Source organism: Rhinatrema bivittatum, chromosome 4, assembly GCF_901001135.1.
Source record: "Rhinatrema bivittatum chromosome 4, aRhiBiv1.1, whole genome shotgun sequence".
NCBI lineage: Eukaryota > Metazoa > Chordata > Amphibia > Gymnophiona > Rhinatrematidae > Rhinatrema > Rhinatrema bivittatum.
Genome location: NC_042618.1, coordinates 58,062,071 through 58,089,886, shown reverse-complemented (window position 1 = coordinate 58,089,886; position 27,816 = coordinate 58,062,071). Strand labels below are relative to the sequence as shown.

Genomic DNA, 27,816 nt, shown 5'->3' with positions numbered 1-27,816 from the left:
TAGCGCTCATCATATGCAAATGCATGTTGATGAGCGCTATTAGTTATTTCCCCGAAATACAAGCCACACATTTTACTCTCAGAAATTAACGCCTGCCCAAAGGCAGGCGTTAACCATTGATGGCACCGGGTAAGTGTACAGAAAAGCAGAAAAAAACTGCTTTTCTGTACACCCTCCAATTTAATATCATAGGGATATTAAGTCGGAGGCCCCAAAAATAAAAAAAAAGAAAAGAAAAAAAGTTCTTAAAAAATCTTCTCGCTGGTCGCGGGTTCGAAAACGGATGCTCAATTTTGCCGGCGTCCATTTTCCAAACCCGTGGCTATCAGCGGGTTCAAAAACCGATGCCGGTAAATTAAGCGTCGGTTGTCAGACCCGCTGACAGCCGCTGCTTCCACTAATAAGGAGGCGCTAGGGACGCGCTAGTGTCCCTAGCACCTCCTTATTAGTGGAAGCAGCGGCTTATTAGTGGAATCGCGCGCCCAGGGGAGGTGCCTGGGTGCGCATCGGGAGAGCTGGCGCTTAACACTGAGTGCTGGCTCTCCCGTGGGTTTTTTTTGAATCGGCCTGTCTGATATTCAGAATTAGCCGGATAACTTATTCAGCAAAACCTGGTCATGCTGGAGAACAGTCCTAAAGTTAGCTGAATGTGTGGATCTGGCTAACCAGGACTTTAAAATGAATACAAAAAATCAACACCCTCTTAAATAGGATTTTATGCAGCTATATGTAGCAGGGCATCTAAAAAGCAGCATTCCGCTGAATATCCATGACAATTTATCTGGCTAACTTTAGCCAGCTAACCCTTAGATTCATCAAAAGGCTATAATTTTCGCATAGATAATGCCTGCGATAAGGAAAAGGGGCGTGGCTATGATAATTTTAGAATTACCGCACCACACGCTTCTTTTTCTCTCTACCGCTCCCTATGCCCAAAATGGAATTTGCAATATTTATCATGAATTGCATTTCGGGCTTAATGCCAGGAAAAAGGTGCAGCTAAAAGTGTGCGATAGCGTGCCTCATTTTCATTGATTCTGCCCACCCCTTTGAAAAATTTGCATTCGCATTGCAATAAATATCGCAGGCGTAAACACCATAACACATTTTGATGAATGACCCTGAAAATTGTTTGCTTGCAGCACTGCTGATGCTGAATAAGGACCTCTTATTTTTCAAAACTGGTCAATATATAATTTCTTACAATTTCTTGAAGCATAGTCATGATTTTGAATTAATGCATCTATGAAGTACCGGTAGTTTGTGTGCATACGTTTTTGCTACTCTAATAAACTATTTTGCATAGTTGTGCATCTCATTATCTCATTAGCATAGATTTCATATTAAAACTATTGCAAGCTAATGTATGCTCATTTACAGCTCTGTTATCATGCATAAACCTAGTCTGCACAAGCTAACTTCATTTTTAACACATGGTAACGCATGTGATAGTGTTAGTGCACGTTAGGGTAATGGTCCCTATCAGGCCGATTCAGAAAAATGCGTGAGAGAGCTGGTGAATGCCCGCTCTCCTGGCGCGCATACAGGCCACTCTCCTGGGTGCGCGATTCAGGAGGTGCCCTATGCAAATTAGGGCCCGCGGTAAAAGGAGGCGCTAGGGACACTAGCGCGTCCCTAGTGCCTCCTTTTTGACAAGAGCGGCGGCTGTCAGCGGGTTTGACAGCCGACGCTCAATTTTGCTGGCGTTGGTTCTCAAACCCGCTGACAGCCATGGGTTCGGAAAACGGACGCCGGCATAACTGAGCATCCATCTTCCGACCCGCGGGCCGCGGATTGATTTTTAATTTTTTTTTCTTAGTTTTTACTTTTTTTTTTTTTTTACTTTTGGGGCCTCAGACTTAATATCGCCATGATATTAAGTCAGAGGGTGCACAGAAAAGCAGTTTTTACTGCTTTTCTGTGCACTTCCCCGGCGCCGGCAGAAATTAACGCCAGCCTTTGGGCAGGCGTTAATTTCTGAAAGTAAAATGTGCGGCTTGGCTGCACGCGGGAATAACTAATTCACGCGGGAATAACTAATAGGGCCATCAACATGCATTTGCATGTTGCGGGTGCTATTAGTTTCGGGGGGGGGGGGGGGGGGGTTGGACGCGCGTTTTCGACGCGCTATTATCCCTTACTGAATAAGGGGTAAAGCTAGCACGTCGAAAACAAGCGTTCAAATGCGGGTTAACAGTGCGCTCCAGTATATATGGGTTTGTATCCACTTAGCCACACAGTCTTTTTCCTGTATTTCAGTATAAAATAATGTCTTACAGTTCAAACGTGGGTGTTTTAGAGAGCTCTTCTTTATTCACAGTGGATTCAGCGTTTCGTGCAAATGTAGATGTTACTAAGTTTGTTGGAAAAACAGACTGCTCAGGAGTTCTGGGAAACAGAAAAGATTCAGGAGTTCTTGAGAAAATGCCAGAATTTTCTTCTCTTCTGATAGGATCATCCTCTGTTGTCATATAACATTCCTTAAGTACATCCTTTAATTTAAAGAAAAATGTGAACTGTTAAATTATGGTATTTTGTGCTGCTATAATCTATCATTCATTCTGTAAATAATACATTGGAGATACATTTTTCATTAAAGCAAGTAAAACTGAAGTCTTACCTGCTAATTCTCTCTCTTTGAGTTCTACCAGACCAGTCCAGATACATGTGTTTTGCCTTTCTACCAACAGATAAAGATGGAGAACAACCAGAGCTCTGTCATCACCCTATACAGGAACTCGAGTAGCCTCAGTTCTCCAGTATTCCTAGATCAAAGCAACTGCATTTTTTAAATTGTAAACTGCTTTGATTTTAATTAGAGATTACAATATATTAAGAATTTAACTAAACTAAACTGAGTAACTTTACCTTCATTCCTATGAGCAAGAGTTGTCATACCAGTAACTGACTGCCATTGGTTTCTGATCACTGTGGAGTCCACCAGGAGAGGAGCATAACATTTCTTAATAAGCATATCTTAAGCTGTATACCCATTACAATGAAATGCAATAGTTGAGAATCTTTCCATTAGGCAGCCAGCCAGGCTTAAATAGGGTGGGTTCCTGAACTGGTCTAGTGGGACGCAAGGAAAGAAAATTAGTAGGTAAGACCAAATCTTTCCTTCCATATTGTCCCACTAGACCAGTACAGATGCTTGAGATGTACCCAAGCAATGCTTTAATTTGGGTGGGACCTAGATAAGCCTACCCTCAGGATGATCATCCCAATACAGTGCCACACTGGCTTGTAGATCTAAGTAGAACACTTAGAGAAGGAAGCAAAGAGGACAAGGTGGCCAACTTGCATATCACTGCTGGAGGAAACAGATGATGCTCAGCCCCAAGAAAGCTTGTGCCCTTGTCAAATAAGCTTGCAAGTCTTCCAGGGCCTTCTGGACCCTTGAGATATAGGATGAGCTTATTGTCCTCTAAATCCAGCTGACTACGGTCAGCTTAGATGTAGCCTCTCCTTCCTTATGGCCAGCAAATAGAAATTAAATGATCTGATCCTTTGAAGAGATTTGTGACCTGTAAATACCATAGATGAATCCTATACACATTCAGGATCCTCAGGGGTCCTCCATTGGCTTATCCTATCCAGACGTTGGTAGTGAGACCATCTAATTTATGTGGAATAAAGATACTATTGTAGGTAAGAATGATGGTAATGTAATGTTCGAATAGAGATCCTTTCACCAGAACTAAGCAGGAATAGTTCCCTACAGGACAGATCCTGCAACTCTGATAGTCTCACAGAACAGACAGCTATCAGGAAAATTTATCCCAGAAAGAATAGGGGCAAACAGAGGATATGTTAAGGCACTAAGCCCAAGGTTAAAGTACCATGGAGGTACATTAGTTATCTTCTGAGGGCAAAGATTGTTGAGATTCAGAATGAGCCAGAAGGTGCCCTCTTTCATGGGCATGACAATGAAAATAAATATCTTCCTTGTCACTATTCCTTAATCTCCTTTTTAAAGGCAAATTTAGGGTCTTAGGTAGAAAGCTTAAATCCAGAACCTCCCTCTGAAATGCTCCCTGTTCCACGCACAGGTCCCCAGAGGCAGGCAGAGCTCTGGAGCTCAATGCGTGGATGAGACGATGGTGCAAGGAAGAGGGATTCAGTTTTGTAAGGAACTGGGGAACCTTTTGGGGAAGGGGGAACCAGACTGCTGGCGCTAATCTTTAAAAAGGAGCTAGAGCAGCTTTTAAACTAGAATAAAGGGGAAAGCTGACAGTTGCTCAGCAGCGCATGGTTCGGAGGGAGGTATCTTCAAAAGATACAAATGATGCATTGGAATTAGGGCATCCCATCTGTGAGGTTCCAATAAGAAAAGTAGTCCAAGTGCCTGTAACTAAAAACTCACCTGAACTAAAAAATTCTAATTTATCCCTATCAATTTAAAAGAATGAAAATACAAACAAAAAACACACTTTGAAATGTTTGCATGCAAATGCCAGAAGTCTAAGAAGTAAAATGGGAGAATTAGAATGTACAGCAGTGAATAATGACATAGACTTAATTAGCATCTCAGAGACATGGTGGAAGGAGGATAACAATGGGACAGTGCTATACCGGGATACAAATTATATCATAATGACAGAGAGGAGCATATGGGAGGCAGTTTGGCGCTTTATGTCCGGGATGGCATAGAGTCCAACAGGATAAACATCCTGCATGAGACTAAATGCACAATCAAATCTTTATGGTTAGAAATCCCTTGTGTGTTGGGGAAGAATATAGTGATAGCAAATGTTGCTTACCTGTAACAGTTGTTCTCACAGGACAGCAGGATGTTAGTCCTCACATATGGGTGACATCACAGGATGGACCCCAATCACGGAAAACATCTGTCAAAGTTTCCAGAACTTTGACTGGCTCCTACTGGGCATGCCCAGCATGGCACTAACCCTGCAGCCAGCAGGGGTCCCCCTTCAGTCTTATTTAAAAGCTACAGGCAGTGCCAAAAAATAAAATAATAAAACGTTACGAACCCTACACCGCAGGGCGGCGGACGGGTTTTGTGAGGACTAACATCCTGCTGTCCTGTGAGAACACCTGTTACAAGTAAGCAACATTTGCTTTCTCACAGGACAAGCAGGATGGTAGTCCTCACATATGGGTGAGTACTGAGCTGAGGATGTCAGAGCATGCACCAAATGTACCCAAAGGCGTGTAACAGGCACAACAACTGGGTTGGAATTTGGTAGATGGCATCCTGAACCCCACCGGGCAGGAGGAAGGGTGTTGGTACGTCACGTTGTAAATGGATTACGAAGGACAGAATGGCCGAAGATGGAATCTTGTCTTCCGGCTTTGTCCAAGCAATAGTGGGCTGCAAAGATGTGGAGAGGAGTCCAGGTGGCAGCCCTGCAAATGTCAGGAAGCAGCACACCGAGTGTAGGTGTGCTTCTGAAGTCGCCATGGCCCTCACAGAGTGTGCTTTAACACGGTCTTGAAATGGAATACCCGCTTGCTGATAGCAAAAGGATATGCAGTCCACCAACCAGGAGGAGAGAGTCTGCTTACCCACAGGCTTCCCTAACTTGTTAGGGTGGAAAGAGACAAACAGTTGAGTGCTTTCCCTGTGGGCAGCTGTACGGTCTAGGTAGAAAGCTAGAGCCCGTTTACAGTCAAGGGTATGCACAGCCTGCTCTCCTGGATTGGCATGGGGCCTGGGAAAAAAGGTAGGTAGTATGATGGATTGATTTAGATGAAAATCCGAAACTACCTTAGGTAAGAATTTAGGGTGAGTGCGGAGTACCGCCCAGTCCTGCGGAGGTTTAGTGTAAGGCGGATAGGTAACTAGAGCCTGTAATTCACTAACTCTGCGAGCTGAAGTGATAGCCAAAAGAAAAATCACTTTCCATGTGAGATATCGAAGTTCACAAGAGTGAAGAGGCTCAAATGGAGGTTTCATGAGCCAACCCAAAACCAGATTAAGGTCCCAAGAGGGGGCCAGGGGATGTAGTGGAGGCTTGATGTGGAACAAGCCCTTCCAAAAACGTGTTACAAGGGTTTGTACTGATATAGGGACATCCCCGACACCTTTATGGAAGGCGGCTACCGCACTGACATGCATTCTGATGGAAGAAGTCTTAAGATCTGACTCTGATAGATGCCAGAGATAGTCCAGAAACTTCGGGATTGGACAGGAAAAGGGGTCAAGGGACTGAGAAGAGCACCATGATGTGAACCTTTTCCATTTGTAAGTGTAAGATTTTCTCGTGGAAGGCTTCCGTGAAGCAATCAAGACATGGGAAACTGGTTCAGAAAGGTTAAGTGGCTGAAGGATTAACCTTTCAACATCCATGCTGTCAGGGACAAGGCGTGAAGATTGGGATGGCGTAGGCACCCGTCATTTTGAGTGATCAGAAGCGGGTCCATCCCTAAGGGAATGCACCTGTGAATGGAGAGATCCTGAAGTATTGGAAACCACACTTGGCGTGGCCAGTGAGGTGCTATCAGGATCATGGTTCCCTTGTCCTGACTTAACTTCACGAGAGTCTTCAAGAGAAGAGGAAGTGGAGGGAATGCACAGAGCAGACTGGTTGCCCATGAGAGGGAGAATGAGTCTCTGGGCTGAGAGCGTTTGCTGCGAATGAGAGAGCAGTAGTTCTCTACTTTGCGGTTTTGAGGAGATGCAAAGAGGTCTATCCGAGGAGATCCCCATTGTTGGAAGATGGAGTTCGCTACCGAGGGGTTGAGAGACCACTCGTGCGGTTGAAAGACGCGACTCAGCTTGTCTGCCAACACATTGTCCAGTCCACTCCCGGCAAGTAGGTGGCCCTGAGGTACATCGAATGGGAGAGAGCTTCTTCCCAAATCTGTGCAGCTTCCTGACACAGAAGGAAGGAGCCTGTGCCTCCCTGTTTGTTGATGTACCACATGGCCACCTGGTTGTCCATCTGAATCAGGATGACTTGATTTGAGAGGCGATCCTGAAAAGCCCTGAGAGCATACCTGATTGCTCGAAGTTCCAGGAAATGTATTTGGTGTTTGGCTTCCTCTGGAGACCTAGATCCTTGTGTTTGCAGATTGGCCACATTGGCTCCCCAGCTGAGGTTGGAAGCATCGGTGGTGAGTGTGACTTGAGGGCCTTCAGCCTGGAAGGGCAAACCCTGGAGAAGATTGATCTGATTTTTCCACCAGGCGAGAGACAAACGGAGTGAGTCGGTGACCTGGACAACGGTCGACAGGGGCTGAATGGATTGAGTCCATTGTGACCTTAGAGTCCAGTGCATGAGTCTCATGGCCAAGCGGGCCATTGGTGTGACGTGGACTGAGGACGCCATGTTTCCCAGAGGATGAGAAATTGGCATGCAGTCGCAGAGTGCTGAGACTGCAGCTGGTGAGCAAGAGACTGCTCGCTGTCGAGGCAGGAAAGCCTTTGCCTGCAAGGTGTCCAAGTCTGCCCCAATGAATGACAAGGTTTGAGATGGGACTAAATAGGATTTGTCGTAGTTGACGAGAAATCCTAATGAAATTAAGGTGTGTAAGGTTAGATTGAGGGACGACAGAGCAGCTTGCTGAGTGGGAGCCCTGACTAACCAGTCGTCCAGATAGGGGTAGACGTGAACACCTTGAGTCCTGAGGAAGGCTGCAACGACTACGAGGCATTTTGTGAAGACTTGTGGTGCAGACGCTAGGCCGAATGGAAGCACTCGGTATTGATAGTGCTTGGGGCCTACCAGAAACCTCAGGTATTTGCAATGAGATGTAGTTATCGCAATATGAGTGTATGCGTCCTGGAGGTCCAGAGAGCAGAGCCATTCTCTTCTTTGTAGAAGAGGAAGAAGCGAGCCCAAGGTGACCATCTTGAACTTCTCTCGCAGGAGGAACTTGTTGAGGGCCCGTAGGTCCAGAACAGGATGAACGCCTCCCGATTTTTTGGGGATTAGAAAGTACCGGGAATAGAACCCTAGGCTGTGCTGAGAGTATGGTATGGGTTCTATTGCGTTGGACTGGAGAAGGAGGAAGAGCTCTTGATCCAGAAGAATGGAGTGATGGGATGTTCTCCACATCGGCAGAGGTGGGGGTCCAGAGAGAAAGTTTAGATGGTAACCCTGAGCAATTATTGCCAATACCCATTGGTCTGAGGTGATTGAGTGCCATATGTTATGGAAGTGGCACAATCGACCTCCCACTGGTATGTGAGGCAGTGGGATCTTGCTGCTGCTCTCTAGGTGGAAGTCAAAAACCTGAAGCTGGCCCTGGTTGAGGAGCTGCTTGTGGCTTTTGTTTACGTGTTTGACGAGACTCTGCTTTTTGAAAAGGTCTCGTGGCACGGGATCTGGTTGGTGGCGGGTAGGACTTCTTCAGGTGGAAGAAGGACTTTTTAGAGTCCTTCCTGAAGGGCTGTTTAGAAGAATAGTCAGAAGGCATCAGAGAGAGCTGTCTTAGGGTCTCATGATGGTCCTTTATTTCCGCCACCATCCGTTGAATCTGTTCGCCAAACAGATTATCTCCAACACAAGGCAGGTCGGATAACCTGTCTTGTACTTCAGGGCGAAGCTCAGAAGACTTGAGCCAGGCCCACCTTCTCACTGGAATAGCAGCTGCAGATACTCTAGTAGAAGTATCAAAGATGTCATAAGATGTTCTGATCTCATGCTTGCCTGCCTCAAAACCCTTGTTTACTAGGTTTTGGAGCTGTTCTTGAAATTTGCTGAGGCTTAAAAATGACCCTGTTATATTGGGTCATATAGAGCTGATAGGCGGCAATCCGGGAGATGAGCATTGACCCTTGGAAGACTCGACGACCAATGGCATCTAGGAACTTCTGTTCCTTGCCAGGGGGAACAGAAGAGTGAGGCTTTGACCTCTTTGCTCTCTTCTGTGCAGACTCCACCACTACAGAGTGGTGATCCAATTGTGATTTCTGAAAACCTGGTGCTGACTGCACCAAATAGGTAGTGTCAGCTTTCCTGTGGACTGGAGGAATGGAGCCAGGATGTTCCTAGTTCTTCTTCAGGAGATCCAGAAGAACCTGGTGGATAGGAATAGAGGTTATTACCTTGGGAGAATCCAGGAATTGGAGCAACTCCATCATCTGGTACCTATCATCCTGTTCAGTCTACAATTGGAAGGAAACCAATTCAGACATTTCCTTCACAAAGTTTATAAAGGAGAGGTCCTCTGGGGGTGAACGCTTCCTACTTTCAGTGGGTGAAGGTGGTGAAGGTAAATCATCGGTGTCTGGCGAGGAATAATCAGTCCAGGTATCATAAGGATCAGCACCTGTCCCTCTAGGAACTAGAGGGGGACGGGGTGGTGGGATACCTGAAGGTCCCGGTCTAGGCTCCGAAGGAATTGGAGGAATTATTGGAGGCACCAATGAAGGCATCGGTGCAGGCATCGAGGGCATCGATGGATGGCTCTGTGGCACCGGACGTATCGGTGGTGAGGGACGTATTGGCATCGATGGCTGAGGCAGAACTCCCGATGGAGGGATGCGGAACGGTGTTTCTCCTCCTGATGACAATGTAAGCGGGGAGGGCACTGGAGCCATCGGAGACCCCAGGATCCATCGGTGGAAAAGCGGCAATGAGCACTTCCATCATGGAGAGCAGCAGTGCCAATGCTGCCGGAATCGGGTCAGTGATCGTTTCCGCAATCGGTACCGGTGTCAGTGCCAGAGGAACCTGGAGTCTTTGCATCGCCTTGTCGATGGCCTCCTGAACCATCTGGTCCAGTTCTTCTCGGAGACCTGCAGCAAGCAGCCCTGGCTCTGGAACAGAAGAAGGAGGCAGAGGCATAGCAGGAGGGACCACCATTAAAGGCGGAGTCGCTGCTCCCGATCCCCTGTCGGGTGAGGGTTGCCTCGGTGACCCGTCACATAAACGGTCGGTGCCTTTTCTGGATGGGGTTTCTTCGACAGTGGCTCGGACGATGGTGAGGTCGATGATTTCACTCTCTCTATGGTACGAGACTTACGGTGTTGATGGCGATGTTTGTCTCTACGATCCCCTCGGTCCTAAGGGGGAGTAGAGGGTGATGAAGGCCGAGAAGTCGTCGATGCCGGGCGGTCACCGGCCGGTGGTCGATGCTGGCGTGAAGTTGACGGAGCCGGCTCTGACGACGTCGATGCAATGGACGGAGTCGGGGTTTGAGCATGGAAGAGAAGCTCCATCTTCTCCATTCTGGCCTTGCGACCTTTTGGTGTCATTAGGGCACATTTGGTGCAGGTCAAGACATCATGTTTGCGTCCTAGACACATTAGACAGACTTTATGAGGGTCTGTGATAGACATGGTGCGAGTACAGTCCGGGCACCGATGGAACCCCGACATCATGGCCATGGAAAAAAAATCGAGCCGCGGTATGGTCGACAGCCAATAGGCTGTGAGGGCCAAACTCGATGGTAATCGACGAAAAACGGGTAAAAACTTACCGGAGTAAAAAGTTAAAGGAGGGACCCCTGTGGGGCAAATTACCTTTTAGTAATTCCGTGAGGAAAATTCCTGTCAGGAATCTGTGCAGAGCTCCTTTACCGCGAGGCTACTGCTGCGCAGAAAAAAGAAGACTGAAGGGAGAACCCTGCTGGCTACAGGGTTACAGCCATGCTGGGCATGCCCAGTAGGGGCCAGTCAAAGTTCTGGAAACTTTGACAGAAGTTTTCTGTGATTGGGCTCCATCCTGTGATGTCACCCATATGTGAGGACTACCATCCTGCTTGACCTGTGAGAAAGGAGTATACCACCGACCACCTGGCCAAATTGGTGAGACGGACAGTGAAATGCTAAGAGAAATTAGGGAAGCTAACCAAATTGGTAGTGCAGTAATAATGGGAGATTTCAATTACCAGATGCAAAAGAAGCAACAACCTTGCACATAAGCAAGTCACACAAGACACTGGTGCAGGATAAATGTTAAATCACCATTCTGAAGTGTATTTTAATAGATCCAAAATCAAAGGATAACAATGTTTATACTGGCAACTCCATGAATGCAAGTTCAAGCATGTTTCGCTAGGCTGCGTCGGGGGTCCCCCCCGACGCAGCCTAGCGAAACACGGGTCCATGTCGGGGGACCTCTTTACATGCTTGAACTTGCATTCATGGAGTTGCCAGTATAAACATTGTTATCCTTTGATTTTGGATCTATTAAAATACACCTCAGAATGGTGATTTAACATTTATCCTGCACAGTGTCTTGTGAGATTTCAATTACCCCCAATATTGACTGGGTAAATATATCATCAGGACATGCTAGAGAGAAAGTTCCTGGATGGAGTAAATGACAGTTTTATGGAGCAATTGATTCAGGAACTGATGAGAGAGAAAGAGCAATTTTAGATCTAATTCTCAGTGAAGCACAGGATTTGGTGAGAGAGGTAGCATTGGTCAGGCTACTTGGCAATAGTGATCATAATATGATCAAATTTGAATTAATGACTAGAAGGGGGAAAGTAAGAAAATCCACGGCTCTAGTGCTAAACTTTCAAAAGGGAAACTTTGATAAAATGAGAAAAATAGAAAAAAACTGAAAGGAGCAGCTACAACGGTAAAAGATGTGCAAGAGGCATGGATATTGTTAAAAATACCATCCTAGAAGCACAGACCAGATGTATTCCACACATTAAGAAAGGTGGAAGGAAGGCAAAACGATTACTGGCATGGTTAAAAGGTGAGGTGAAAGAGGCTATTTTAGCCAAAAGATCTTCATTCAAAAATTGGAAGAAGGATCCAACAGAAGAAAATTGGCAAGTTAAATGTAAGACATTGATAAGACAGGCTAAGAGAGAATTTGAAAAGAACTTGGCCATAGAGGCAAAAACTCACAGTAAAAACGTTTTTTTTTTTAATTTATTCTTTATTCAGTTTTACAAATTTAGTTCAAGCATACTTGAATTTGAAATATATATACTTCACTCATTAGAATTCAAACAAAAGTAATCAATTCCTTAATTACAAAGAACAAAATATATATCTATTTAACAATAAAGTAATACGCATTGTAACCTATTTTATGAAATCAGTGAAGTATATTTATAGCCCACAAAATTAGATCCAAGATTTCCACAACCTTAAGGAAATATATTTAAACAATAAATTCAACTATAGGGGAGTCACATTTTGTTTTATAGACCTTTTAAATTGCCTCTAGAAGTATACATCAACTCTCAGGGGAGGAGGACACCAAGGGGTCCCTTCTACTAGAAATAAAAGATGTTAGTTGCGAGGACTGAAAAAACAGAAACGAATTTCCTTGAAATTTAACCAAGCACTTGCATGGAAACTTTAGCATAAACATCCCTCCCAATTCTAACACTTGTGGCTTTAGCAAAAGAAATTGTTGACAACGCTTCTGCGTCGTTCTCGCAAGGTCAGGGAATATCTGAACGTTAGTACCCAAAAATTTTTCATGATGATGAGAAAAGTACTTTTTGAACACCCATTCTCTGTCTGATTGTAACAAGAAGACCACTATAAGTGTAGATGGAATCACTGTATTTTCTTCTGACTGCTCCAGCAGCTCTGAAATATTCATGGTTGGTGTTGTTTCCCTAGGGGCTAATATCTGAAAGTTGTCCAAATTACTTTCAATAATTCTTTTTGGTGGTATATAAAAAACCTTAGATATTATTGGCAAAGTCTCCTCAGTAATCTTTAAATTTTCCGTCATATATTTCCTCCAAAGATCTTTAGCAGTCATATATGATAGTTTAGGAAAGTTAATACATCTCAAATGTCTAGCGCGTATCTGGTTATCCAAATTTTCCACTTTTTGTTGTAAAATCTGATTTTCTTTGATTAAATTGCTTTGAAGATTATTTAAACTGCCGTTTTTACTTCCATTAAATGCACCTTTTCCACATTTTCCCCGAGGTCTTTTTCAACAGTCAACATTCTAGTTTCTAGATTTTCTACTGCTTTTACCGTTGAAAGAATCTGTCTCTGGATATTATTATTAGTGTCTTTTATCGCTTCCCATATCGTTTGCAGCGTAAAGTTTTGTGGTCTTACCAGCTGACATACTTGGGCCACATTTTCAGTACTTTCCCCTTTGTTTGATGGTGATATTCCTCCTCTTGAGTCTCGTGAGGGTCGCTCTGGCGTCTCTCCACTCCCTGCTTGTTGCGGCTCAACTTCAGGCATTCCTCCCGTCCCGGGACCCGGATGTAATGACATAGGAAGACTAACCTCCGACAGCGTGGGCTCTAGAGAGGGTTCCCCTGAGGCACCTATACCCTGTACCTCTGGTTCCTCTCGGCGCAGTTCGGCATGTCTTTCAGCAGGGTTCCCGGGTGGGCGTCTATCCTCCAGCGAGAATGGAAAAAATTGCTCTGGGCTGCCCTCGGACACTTCTTCCCTCCGAGACTCAGCCAGAGAGCTCATACCGGGGGTTTCAACTCCCCGACGAATTTGAGCGTCCATAGGTCCTAGGACCGCATGGGTCGAGGGGGGCTCTAGAGCTAGCCGCTCCCTCGCTCTCTTCTTGCGGCCCGAATGCGGCATCAGACTATGGTAAGGAAATTTTGGAGAGAGACGTTCACACACGTCTTACCAGTAAAAACGTTTTTAAATATATCCGAAGCAGAAAGCCTGCGAGAGAGTCAGTTGGACCGTTAGATGATCGAGGGGTTAAAGGGGCACTTAGAGAAGATAAGGCCATCGCGGAAAGATTAAACAATTTCTTTGCTTTGGTGTTTACTGAAGAGGATGTTGAGGAGATACCCATTCCGGAGAAGGTTTTCATGGGTAATGATTCAAATGGACTGAACCAAATCACGGTGAACCTAGAAGATGTGGTAGGCCTGATTGACAAACTGAAGAGTAGAAAATCACCTGGACCGGATAGTATACACCCCAGGATTCTGAAGGAACTCAAAAATGAAATTTCAGATCTATTAGTAAAAATTTGTAACCTATCATTAAAATCATCCATTGTACCTGAAGACTGGAGGGTGGCTAATGTAACCCAAATATTTAAAAAGGACTCTAAGGGTGATCCGGGAAACTACAGACCGGTTAGCCTGATTTCGGTGCCAGGAAAAATAGTGGAAAGTGTTCTAAATATCAAAATCACAGAACATATAGAAAGACATGGTTTAATGGAACAAAGTTAGCATGGCTTTACCCAAGGTAAGTCTTGCCTCACAAATCTGCTTCACTTTTTTGAAGGGGTTAATAAACACGTAGATAAAGGTGAACCGGTAGATGTAGTGTATTTGGATTTTCAGAAGGCATTTGACAAAGTTCCTCATGAGAGGCTTCTAAGAAAAGTAAAAAGTCATAGGATAGGTGGCAATGTCTTTTCATTGGTTACAAACTGGTTAAAAGACAGGAAACAGAGTAGGATTAAATGGACAATTTTCTCAGAGGAGGGAAGTGGGCAGTGGAGTGCCTCAGGGATCTGTACTGGGACCCTTGCTTTTCAATATATTTATAAATGATCTGGAAAGAAATACGATGAGTGAGGTAATCAAATTTGCAGATGATACAAAATTATTCATAGTAGTTAAATCACAAGTGGATTGTGATAAATTAAAGGAAGACCTTGTGAGACTGGAAAACTGGGCATCCAAATGGCAGATGAAATTTAATGTGGATAAGTGCAAGGTGATGCATATAGGGAAAAATAACCTGCTGCAGCACACTGTTAGTTCAGTGTGCTGCAGCAGTCAAAAAAGCAAATAGAATGTTGGGAATTATTAGAAATGGAATGGAGAATAAAATGGAAAATGCCACAATGCCTGTTTCACTCCATGGTGAGACCATACCTTGAACACTGTGTACAATTCTGGTTGCTGCATCTCAAAAAAGATATAGTTGCGATGGAGAAGGTACAGAGAAGGGCGACCAAAATGATAAAGAGGATGGAACAGCTCCCATATGAGGAAAGACTAAAGAGGTTAGGACTGTTCAACTTGGAGAAGAGACACTGAGGGGGGGATATGATAGAGGTGTTTAAAATCATGAGAGGTCTAGAATGGGTAAATGTGAATCTGTTATTTACTCTTTCGGATAATAGGACTAGGGGGCACTCCATGAAGTTAGCATGAGGCACATTTAAAACTAATCGGAAAAAGTTCTTTTTCACTCAGCGCACAATTAAACTCTGGAATTTGTTGCCAGAAGATGTGGTTAGTGCAGTTAGTATAGCTGTGTTTAAAAAAGGATTGAATTAGTTCTTGGAGGAGAAGTCCATTACCTGCTATTAATTAAGTTGACTTAGAAAATAGCCACTGTTATTACTAGCATCAGTAGCATGGGATAGACTTAGTTTTTGGGTACTTACCAGGTTCTTAGGGCCTGGATTGGCCACTGTAGGATGCTGGGCCTGATGGCCCCTTGGTCTGACCCAGTATGGCATGTTCTTATGTTCTAGACCCTTTGACTTTTAATGTGTGTTTTGGACACCCCTGTGCCTCCCAGTCTCCCTTCTTGGGACCCTCTCAGGCCCTCTCTGTGAAACAACTGGATTTTGCTAAGAAAGTGGTTCTACTGAAACAAGGAGTCTTTTGCCCTCCCTCTTGGGGTAGCATCGCCTTGTCTCTCTGAAATTAGGTCTGCCTGGACCCAAACATGCAATTCCTTATGAGCAATCCTCTGGTACTTCTGGGCTTTGGTTCACACCCTCCCCAGCACTTTGATGTGCTTCTTGAGGTCTTCCCCAAAAAGAGCTTTCCTGTGAGTGTAACCTAGTGAGATATGCCTTAGAGCCTCAATCCAGTGGTCAGTCTCTGAGATGTAATGGTTGTCTGATGAGAACTGCCATTGTCCTATTTCTTGACGAGGTTCTGATGAGGACATAAGAGTGGGTCTGTCAGGAAGGCTATGGCCCTCCTTTGGCAAGTGGCTTTCTTATAACTCTGCAACGCTGCCTTCCAAACGTTGCTTAGGGAGGTGTATTCAGCACAAACCAGCACTAAACTTGTAACACTGCAAACCACAGCCTGCAGGACCAGTGCAGAACCTCAAAGGATTGGTTGAGTCTCAATCCTGCTTCCTATAGCTCCTTGTTGTTTTCCACTGGAATCATGGTTTTGCAAGTGGCCACTGAAACCAGTGTGTCCACTTTAGACACCTTAAGTTCCTCTTGCTAAGGTTAGCAGATACAGCCTGCTCAAGACCACATCTATGTTGGTCTGCCTCTGGGGCTTGACACTTCACCGAGATTAGTGCCCTAATTGCCCAGAGAAGCAGACAGGATTGGCAGGTCTCTGCAACCTTACTCCCTTAGGCCTGGATACACTAAGCCGCGATGTTTTTTTGTGGGATGGGCCCCAGTATTGTGGGAAGTACAGATCATTAGTGGGCTTCTCCCCTAAAATAAAATTGTAGTTGTATCACTGTGTTGTTTTGTCTCATGGCAAAATACCATGAGACAAAACAGTGCGGTGGCGGCCCTTTTCATGCGGTGGCGGCTCTTTTCATGCAATGGCGGCTTCCAAAGCATGGGGCCGTTATTGCTTTAAAAGGCCAACATGATGATAAAAAAAAAGGTAGGCCAACAGTACAAAAAGTGTGTTGGGCTCAAACAAAATCCTCTCCTCAGTCCGGGGCCACCATCTGAAGCAGCTCCAATACCCAAAGCCCAAATTATTAAGTATCTGTTCATCTGACAATAGAGATTCCCCAATCTAATCAAAATGTAAAAGTTTTGCTGCCATAATGTACCCCTCATCCCCCCTTTTCCATCAAAACCAAGTCTCATCTGTCCCTCCCATGCCTGATTTAAAACAAATACTTTGGTGTCTAGTATGGCACGTCCCCTCCTCATGGATCCTCCAAGTAAGAAAAATCATTGGGTTCAAGGGGCACCCCCTCACCCCCTGAATCCTCCCTTCCTCAAGTCATTACCTCAAATTGAAGAAAAACTGCATACAATAGGGCCCACGGTGCCCCCTAGTCCCGGGGACGAAAATGGTGTCAACCTGACCTTGGCCTAGCAACATGATTGGGGCAAAGTCTGGGCACCAGACCATGAAATCTAGTGTGATGCCATTTTGGAAAATGACACTGACAGGGCCCGGGGCTGGGGAGTGCCTCGGGCCCATCTATATGCAGTGTTTCTTCAAACCGAGGTTATAGGATGCGGGAGGGAGTTTGGGGAACCTGGGGCATTCCCACTTGAACCCAAGTTTTCTTACTTGGAGGGTCTGGGGGTACCAAACTAGACACCAATGAGGTAGTTTTTTAAATCAGAGGGTGGGAGGCTAGCGGTTTGGGGGGGGGGGGGGGATATGCGAGACAGTTTTGATGGAAAAGGGAGGTTGAGAGGGTACATTTTATGGCAGTAATTTTTTAACATTTTGATTGGGTTGGGGGAGAGGGTTTCCTTTATCGTGCAAACAGGTACTTAATATTTTGGTGTTTGGATGTTGGGACCATTTTGAGAGGTGGCCCCAGGCTTAGGAGAGGGGTCTGGTTTGATCCCTGCACACTTTTTGTACTTTTGGCCTATTCATTTTTTTTGTGTTGGCCCTTTAAATCTATTCCTAGAGCCTCAGGACCTGCAATAGGGTCTCAATGTTTCTATGTTAGATTAACATTTTCTCAGGAGGTGTAGTTAAATTAACATGGCTGACAACTTTCCAAGTCGGAAAAATATTGCAAATATCGTGTGATATTACCACAATAGAGCTATATTGCGTGATATATGCTGTTTAATACGTGTAATAGCACTACTGCGGCTAGATGCATCACCCTATAAGTCCTTTTCTTGGTCTTCCAGGATCCTGGGGTCTCTTTGCAAGAAGCCAAGGCTACAACCATATCATCCAGATCTTTGTCTGTCTCCCACTTGGGTCCTTTTAGGTTTTTCTGAACAATGGAAAACCCCTGTTGTGACACTGGGGGGGGGGGGGGGGGGCAGTCGGGAAGGAAGACCAGCTGAGGGGAAACACTGAGGCAGCAGGTTTGGTGGAAGAGGATGCCAGAAAATAGGTGATGATGACTTTAGGAATTTGGAGGAAAGAACCCTCTCTACCAAAAGTGGGCCTATTGATCTGCTGGAACAAATCAAAACTACGGGCCTTAAAGAAGATGGGCCTAAGAATAGTTCCTTCATGAGACAGTATATCTCCATAATGGCTGCCGACCCACCAGGATAAGCTTCCTCAGAGTGGCCTGCTTCAGAGCTTGTGGAGGCAGAAGAACCCCTCAAACTTATCTTCCATGGGAATGATACCCCCTTATCCCCATGAGAAACACACACCTTTTTAGTGGACCACCTGATGTAGGGATGACAATAAGTTATGGTGGGATCGCTGCCATGGAAGTACCTAATGCTTGAGCTGCGCATCCTGTTCTGTGTTGGAGCCATTATTATATATATATGGATTGGGTTCTCTGGTCCATCAAGTCCACTCCTCATAATGCATGTCCAGAGCACGATGTAGGTGCGATAGCTTTGAGCACCCCCTGCCCCAGGTCTGAAATCGATGAACAGTCTTCATTCTCCTTCAGCCCATTGCTTTCCTTTTTCTTTTCTTTGCTTAGCTTTATTGTTGCAGCAAGAAAGGCTCTCTAGGAGTTGACCAGCCAGGCAAGGCTGTTTTCTTCTTAACTTCTGGCTCTAGCTACTGCCCATCAAAAGATAAAGGTGGTGGGGGAGGGAGGAGGAGAGAACTACAGCCTCTGGCTATCACCTCCCCCCACAGCTGGAGGGCCAACACAGATCAGGGAACACCAACCCACCCTTTCTTAACCCTGCTCAACAGTGGGGGGGTGATCCTTTAGGGCTATAATCCAGGAGCAAATCCTTCTTTCTCTAGGCAGTCACAACTGCATGGGATTATCCATCCACTATTTTCTGGAGATAGAGAATAGTGGAGAGATGAGGCTCCACAGGACTCTAAATAGGGTGACAATAGAACTCTAATTGTTCTCTATCTTCATATGCTAGTAGGGAGGCAAAACCCATGTGTCTAGACTGGTCTGTTGGGATGATAAGGAATTTTTTTTTGGCTTTCACCCCATTTGTCTTCTACACAGTCTGACAGTAACTTTAATACTGGCCCACGGGCGCACATGTGTGCGCTTCTGCCAGCTCATGTCCAGAGATGTCTCCATTTTATAATATACGCCGATGATATAAAATAGGCTGGACACGCATACATAAGAACATAAGAAGAACATGCCATACTGGGTCAGACCAAGGGTCCATCAAGCCCAGCATCCTGTTTCCAACAGTGGCTAATCCAGGCCATAAGAACCTGGCAAGTACCCAAAATTAAGTCAACTTAATTAATAGCAGGTAATGGACTTCTCCTCTAAGAACTTATCCAATCCTTTTTTAAACACAGCTATACTAACTGCACTAACCACATCTTCTGGCAACAAATTCCAGAGTTTAATTGTGCGTTGAGTGAAAAAGAACTTTCTCCGATTAGTTTTAAATGTGCCACATGCTAACTTCATGGAGTGCCCCCTAGTCTTTCTATTATCCGAAAGAGTAAAAAACCGATTCACATCTACCCGTTCTAGACCTCTCATGATTTTTTTTAATTTAATTTTAATTGCATTTCAATATTACAAACAAAAGAATACATAGGATAATCTTAATCATAATCATATAATCGCTCATAGGAATTACTTCCTTATACTGACAAAGTATTCAAAATACTATTATCCTATACTAAGGAAATTGTTAAGAAATTAGAGAACAATTAAGAGTAAGTAAACAATGGAGCATAACACAGGAAATATTAAAAGTGAAATTAACTTTAAATAATTGTTGTCTTTCCACACATTAATTTATATTTCCCCCCTTTAAACAATATCATGAGTGGTTAAGAATGTGTATCTAAATAAACACGAAGCTGGTCTGGAAAACTGAAGACATACCTGGCATCTCTATGTTTAATAAAACATCTACAAGGATATTTTAAATTAAATTTAACACCTCTTTCCAAAACTTCTTTTCCTATTTCTATAAACTTTTTCCATCTCATCTGAGTTGTACGCACTACATCAGGAAATATTCTTATGGGATATCCATAAAAATCATTTTTTTGGTATTTAAAATGCATTTTTAACACTGCATCTCTCTCTACAAGAGATAAAAATTGGACTAACAATGTAGCCCTACTATCAATTTTAGATTCAAACGATTTCTCAAGAAAATCTGTTAGGTTCGGATTGTCTTTTCCTTCCAAATTTTTCCCTTCTTGCGGTTGTTGAAGATAATAAATCTTAGAGATGGCGGGCAGGGAATTTTCCGAATATTTTAAAATATTTTTCAGATGACTATTGAATAAATCAATTGGAGTTGCTAGGTGAATTTTTGGAAAGCTCAATAACCTAAGATTTAATCTCCTGTTTTGATTTTCTAATATTTCAATTTTCCCTTCATATTCTTCAACTGATTTTATCAAATTTATTTGAACTTTATGGATATCTCCCAATTTCTGATCGAATAAATGTACATTTTTTTCCAGATTTTCAATTTTTTCCTGTGTATATGTGTTCTTTTTCAAAGCATCTTCAACAATTAACATAAGATTATTGATAGATTTTTGCATATTCACCATCATTAATCCTAATTCTTCAATGGAAAAGTTTTGAGGGACAATAACTGAAATATCCCCAATACCAGATAGTGTGCCTCCGCTCTAGTCTGTTTAAAGGTCCCAACAAATCCTTCTGCTGATAATGGAGACTGTACTTTTTGATCTTCTTGACTTTGTACTTCTATATCAGAAGTTTTAGTCATATTCGTAGCATCTCCTTGAATATCAAAAGAATCTTTTAATAAAGGCTGACCATCAGCAGATTTCACAGAAGGAGGGACTGGTTTCTCTGAGGCCCCGGGGTTAAAGATGTCTCGTTGGCCAAATAGTTCTGTACCTGCTCCTGAACTGATCTATTAGCGGCCCCCTCCGGGGGTTAGTGTGGAAGCAATTTGAAAACAATCCACAATACTGGGTTGTGTCATTTTATTCGGAGTAGATGTTGAAGAAAACTCTCTCAGCTTCGCTATCCTCTTGGTATTAGGCATAGCGACTAGTTATTATTCTATTCAGAGAAAATTCCAAACCACAATTCACCCAGTCGGAATGTAATCAAATATAGACAAGTCTTTTACTTAACTGTCTTGTTCTCTACAGCCGCAGAAATTGTTAGCCTCCATTCAGATCCGTTCAAATCCGGGCAAAGCCGCGCGCCTCTTGGCTGTCGCGCCAGCGTAGGCAAGATTTTAAAAGCCTACCCGGCTCTTCCTCCTGACGTCTCTGACAGTACCTGGATGCAGGAAGTGTCCGCGGTCCACGGGCCCCTCAATAGCTGGGCTCGCCGAAGAAAAGAAGAAATATCGCGGGCCTCAATCCAGTCAGACCCTCAGGAAGGAAATGTTCAAAGGCGGCCAACCTCTCATGATTTTAAACACCTTTATCATATCCCCCCTCAACCGTCTCTTCTCCAAGCTGAAACGTCCTAACCTCTTTAGTCTTTCCTCATAGGGGAGCTATTCCATTCCCTTTATCATTTTGGTCGCCCTTCTCTGTACCTTCTCCATCGCAACTATATCTTTTTTGAGATGTGGCGACCAGAATTGTACACAGTATTCAAGGTGCGGTCTCACCATGGAGTGATACAGAGGCATTATGACATTTTCCATTTTATTCACCATTCCCTTTCTAATAATTCCCAACATTCTGTTTGCTTTTTTGACTGCCGCAGCACACTGAACTAACAATTTCAATGTGTTATCCACTATGATGCCAAGATCTCTTTCTTGGGCAGTAGCACCTAATATGGAACCTAACATTGTGTAACTATAGCATGGGTTATTTTTCCCTATATGCATCACCTTGCACTTGTCCACATTAAATTTCATCTGCCATTTTGATGCCCAATTTTCCAGTCTCACAAGGTCTTCCTGCAATTTATCAACATAAGAACATAAGAACATAAGAAAATGCCATACTGGGTCAGACCAAGGGTCCATCAAGCCCAGCATCCTGTTTCCAACAGTGGCCAATCCAGGCCATAAGAACCTGGCAAGTACCCAAAAACTAAGTCTATTCCATGTAACCATTGCTAATGGCAGTGGCTATTCTCTAAGTGAACTTAATAGCAGGTAATGGACTTCTCCTCCAAGAACTTATCCAATCCTTTTTTAAACACAGCTATACTAACTGCACGAACCACATTCTCTGGCAACAAATTCCAGAGTTTAATTGTGCGTTGAGTAAAAAAGAACTTTCTCCGATTAGTTTTAAATGTTCCCCATGCTAACTTCATGGAGTGTCCCCTAGTCCTTCTACTATCCGAAAGAGTAAATAACCGATTCACATCTACCCGTTCTAGACCTCTCATGATTTTAAACACCTCTATCATATCCCCCCTCAGTCGTCTCTTCTCCAAGCTGAAAAGTCCTAACCTCTTTAGTCTTTCCTCATAGGGGAGTTGTTCCATTCCCCTTATCATTTTGGTAGCCCTTCTCTGTACCTTCTCCATCGCAATTATATCTTTTTTGAGATGTGGCGACCAGAATTGTACACAGTATTCAAGGTGCGGTCTCACCATGGAGCGATACAGAGGCATTATGACATTTTCCGTTTTATTCATCATTCCTTTTCTAATAATTCCCAACATTCTGTTTGCTTTTTTGACTGCCGCAGCACACTGAACTAACAATTTCAATGTGTTATCCACTATGATGCCAAGATCTCTTTCTTGGGTTGTAGCACCTAATATGGAACCCAAACATCGTGTAATTATAGCATGGGTTATTTTTCCCTATATGCATCACCTTGCACTTATCCACATTAAATTTCATCTGCCATTTGGATGCCCAATTTTCCAGTCTCACAAGGTCTTCCTGCAATTTATCACAATCTGCTTGTGATTTAACTACTCTGCACAATTTTGTGTCATCTGCAAATTTGATTATCTCACTCGTCGTATTTCTTTCCAGATCATTTATAAATATATTGAACAGTAAGGGTCCCAATACAGATCCCTGAGGCACTCCACTGTCCACTCCCTTCCACTGAGAAAATTGCCCATTTAATCCTACTCTCTGTTTCCTGTCTTTTAGCCAGTTTGCAATCCACGAAAGGACATCGCCACCTATCCCATGACTTTTTACTTTTCCTAGAAGCCTCTCATGAGGAACTTTGTCAAATGCCTTCTGAAAATCCAAGTATACTATATCTACCGGTTCACCTTTATCCACATGTTTATTAACTCCTTCAAAAAAGTGAAGCAGATTTGTGAGGCAAGACTTGCCCTGGGTAAAGCCATGCTGACTTTGTTCCATTAAACCATGTCTTTCTATATGTTCTGTGATTTTGATGTTTAGAACACTTTCCACTATTTTTCCTGGCACTGAAGTCAGGCTAACCGGTCTGTAGTTTCCCGGATCGCCCCTGGAGCCCTTTTTAAATATTGGGGTTACATTTGCTATCCTCCAGTCTTCAGGTACAATGGATGATTTTAATGATAAGTTACAAATTTTTACTAATAGGTCTGAAATTTCATTTTTTAGTTCCTTCAGAACTCTGGGGTGTATACCATCCGGTCCAGGTGATTTACTACTCTTCAGTTTGTCAATCAGGCCTACCACATCTTCTAGGTTCACCGTGATTTGATTCAGTCCATCTGAATCATTACCCATGAAAACCTTCTCCATTACGGGTACCTCCCCAACATCCTCTTCAGTAAACACCGAAGCAAAGAAATCATTTAATCTTTCCGCGATGGCCTTATCTTCTCTAAGTGCCCCTTTAACCCCTCGATCATCTAACGGTCCAACTGACTCCCTCACAGGCTTTCTGCTTCGGATATATTTAAAAAAGTTTTTACTGTGAGTTTTTGCCTCTACAGCCAACTTCTTTTCAAATTCTCTCTTAGCCTGTCTTATCAATGTCTTACATTTAACTTGCCAATGTTTATGCTTTATCCTATTTTCTTCTGTCGGATCCTTCTTCCAATTTTTGAATGAAGATCTTTTGGCTAAAATAGCTTCTTTTACCTCCCCTTTTAACCATGCCGGTATTCGTTTTGCCTTCTTTCCACCTTTCTTAATGTGTGGAATACATCTGGATTGTGCTTCTAGGATGGCATTTTTTAACAATGACCATGCGTCTTGCACACTCTCGTCGGTTCCTGAACCAATTGCTCCATAAAGCTATCATTTATTCCATCCAGGAACTTTATCTCTCTAGCGTGTTCCGATGATACATTTACCCAGTCAATATTGGGGTAATTGAAGTCTACAACAATAGTTAATAGAGTCGTCAAAATTACCCAAGCAATAATACAGTAATCAAAAAATGGGAACACAGTTATCAGTGTTACACATAGCCTCCATGAAGGTGTCAGCAAGCCTGTCGCTGTGTTTACAGTCAAAACCAGCCGGTCTTCTCTATCATCCACCTTCAAACAAATTTATTCAAATTGCTTTTTTTGAATTTTTCTATATGTTTTTTATAAAATAATCCCAGTCCAGGAATATTCAAGCACTTGATTATTCCCGGACTGGGATTATTTTATAAAAAAACATATAGAAAAATTCAAAAAAAGCAATTTGAATAAATTTGTTTGAAGGTGGATGATAGAGAAGACCGGCTGGTTTTGACTGTAAACACAGCGACAGGCTTGCTGACACATTCATGGAGGCTATGGGGCGGATTTTAAGAGCCCTGCTCGCCTAAATCCGCCCAAATCCGGGCGGATTTAGGCGTTCAGGGCCCTGCGCGCCGGTAAGCCTATTTTACATAGGCCTACCGGCGCGCGCAGAGCCCCGGGACTCGCGGAAGTCCCGGGGTTTTCGGAAGGGGCTTGTCGGGGGGCGGGCCCGAACCGCGCAGCGTTTTCGGGGCGTGTCGGGAGCGTTCCGGGGGGCATGGCTACGGCCCGGGGCGGCCCAGGGGCGTGGCCGCGCCCTCCGGACCCGCCCCCAGATCGCGTCCCGGCGTGCTAGCGGCCCGCTGGCGCGCGGGGATTTACGTCTCCCTCCGGGAGGCGTAAATCCCCCAACAAAGGTAAGGGGGGGGTTTAGACAGGGCCGGGCGGGTGGGTTAGGTAGGGGAAGGGAGGGGAAGGTGAGGGGAGGGCAAAAGAAAGTTCCCTCCGAGGCCGCTCCGATTTCGGAGCGGCCTCGGAGGGAATGGGGGTAGGCTGCGCGGCTCGGCGCGCACCGGCTATACGAAATCGATAGCCTTGCGCGCGCTGATCCCGGATTTCAGCGGCTACGCACGTATCTACTGAAATCCAGCGTACTTTTGTTGGCGCCTGGAGCGCCAACAAAAGTACGCCTATTCGCGGTTTTTGAAAATCTACCTCTATGTGTAACATTGAAAACTGTGTTCGGTAATTGAAGTCTCCCATTATTACCACACTACCAATTTGGTTAGCTTCCCTAATTTCTCTTAGCATTTCACTGTCAGTCTCACCATCTTGACCAGGTGAACAGTAGTATACTCCTATCACTATAGTCTTCCCCGAAACACAAGGGATTTCTACCCATTAAGATTCAATTGTGCATTTAGTCTCGTGCAGGATGTTTATCCTGTTAGACTCTATGCCTTCCCGGACATAAAGCACCACACCGCCTCCCAGGTGCTCCTCTCTGTCATTGCTATATAATTTGTACCCCGGTATAGCACTGTCCCATTGGTTGTCCTCCTTCCACCATGTCTCTGAGATGCCAATTAAGTCTATGTCATTATTCACTGCTATACATTCTATATATTCCATATATATATATTTCCATGTATATTTCCGCTGATTATAATCCATGTTTCTGTATTATTAATTTATTGTTTTATGTTAATTTATAGTTTGTAATTTTGTTAACTTATTGTTCAATTACTTAATTCTGTCCTATCTTCCGACATCCATGTTTTTACTCTCCCTGTTTTAATGTAACTTCTCTTTTCCACTTATACGTTAATTGGTTTTTCCCCTTGTTCTAATGTAAACCGGTACGATAAGACCTGGTCTTGAGTGTCGGTATAGTAAAAGAAGTTAAATAAATAAATAAAATAAATACATTCTAATTCTCCCATCTTACTTCTTAGACTTCTGGCATTAGCATATAAACATTTCAAAGTTTGTTTTTTGTTTGTATTTTCATTCTGCTTTTTAATTGATAGGGATAAGTAAGACATTTTTAGCTCAGGTGAGTTTTTAGTTACAGGCACTTGGACTACTTTTCTTATTATTGGAACATCACTGTCGGGATGCCCTAATTCTAATGCATCATTAGTATCCTTTGAAGATACCTCTCTCCGAACCATGCACTGCTGAGTGACTGACAACTTTCCTCTCTGTTCTAGTTTAAAAGCTGCTCTATCTCCTTTTTAAAGGTTAGCGCCAGCAGTCTGGTTCCACCCTGGTTAAGGTGGAGACCATCCCTTTGGAAGAGACTCCCCCTTCCCCAAAAGGTTCCCCAGTTCCTAACAAAACTGAATCCCTCTTCCTAGTTAAGTTTTAGGAATGTGTCTAATTAACGTCATTTAAATGTATTAGTGAATTTGCTATATGTCTGGTAGTGGCCTACTGGGGTCTGATCAAACTCTCAATAAAGTTTTTGTTGTTGTTTTTTTTTTTTTGTGAAAGTGGCACCTGCCTATAAATTAAAGGATGAGCTATGGGTGGGTTGGGAAATACAAACAGTCTAACTTCAGTTAGTCAGCCATAGTGACTCACTGCTCTCTTGATTAACAAATGTTGATACCTATTCAAACCAAATCACACTACCTCAACACCCATCCAAGGTGAGTAACTGAACTGAACTTTTCAACCTTTTTACTTAGGTATACACTACTCCTAGCTTATTTCTAGCTTCTGGTTACTTTTTTTTGGGGGGGGGGGAGGGGGGGGGTTGTGTTTTGGGTTTTTTTTTTAAATACACTCAGTTCTGGTTACTAGCTGCCTTACAGATTTTTAAAAATAAACACACTACCTACTGCTTACTAGCTGCCTTATTGACTGACTATTTAAAAATACAAACAGAAGAACAGTATTACAGAGGGGTGGAGTTAAGATGGTGGCGGGACCCTAACACTGCGCTGCTCGGCGTCTTGTTTCCTCGAAAAATTTTCCTCTAAACAATCGTTATGCCGGCGAAAAGGAAGGGGAAAACAAAGATCTACCCCTCCGAACCCCCTACCTTAACTGGGCAGCAGACCATCAAGCAGTGTTTGGAGATAGCTATTAAGCAAGGGCCAGGAGCTCCGGCTGTCGAAGGCAGCGGAGGAGAGTTACCTTCGACGTTGGAAGATGTTTCCCTGAGCCCAGATGTCAGACCTCCACCGCAAGAGCGAGAACTCCAGCAGAAGTTAGCCAGCCAAAGCCCTGAAATGGCGACTATGGATTTGGCTTTGGAGGGAGCAACTGCTGGGATCGAATCCGCTCTAAGAATGCTGGAACCCTCAACTGGAGAGAGAGATGGGAGTCCAGCGGAGGAAACATCTACGGATGGAGGAGAAGGTGAGACACTGAAATTTCAGCCAGCCTTTGTCATGATTCCAAAACCAGCAAATGTTACCCTTGATGCTATTTGGGATGTTTTGAAGAACATGGGAAATGCTGTTAACGACTGTTCAAAGAAAATAACAACTTTGTCTCAACAAATGGAAATAAGTTCTAATAAGAATAATGCTCAAATAAAAGAAAATCAGGAAAAATTCGTTAAAATGGAAGAGGACATAAAGGTAATAAAAGATGTGTAAAGTTCCCTTATTCAAGATGGAGACTTCTTGAGTAGGAGGGTGGAATTTGTAGAGAACAGACTGAGACATTTAAACCTGCGTTTTTTAAACTTCCCAAAGTGGTGAGGGAATTATCTCGCGTTACATTGAGGAGATATCTCCTAGAAAATGTAGAATATGCCTCTGATCAAACCCCACCTATGG

At 43.8% G+C, this 27,816-nt stretch overlaps 1 protein-coding gene across 11 annotated transcripts in view; it reads right to left on the bottom strand.

Annotated features, from left to right (window-relative positions):
* Positions 1-27,816, bottom strand: part of C4H14orf39 (chromosome 4 C14orf39 homolog) — a 702,704-nt gene that overhangs the window by 126,879 nt on the left and 548,009 nt on the right. For all 11 annotated transcript variants that reach the window (XM_029598172.1, XM_029598168.1, XM_029598170.1 and 8 more), the window contains one exon: positions 2,278-2,492. In XM_029598172.1, coding sequence (XP_029454032.1) covers positions 2,278-2,492 — 215 coding nt within the window. The remainder of the gene's footprint in view (positions 1-2,277; positions 2,493-27,816) is intronic.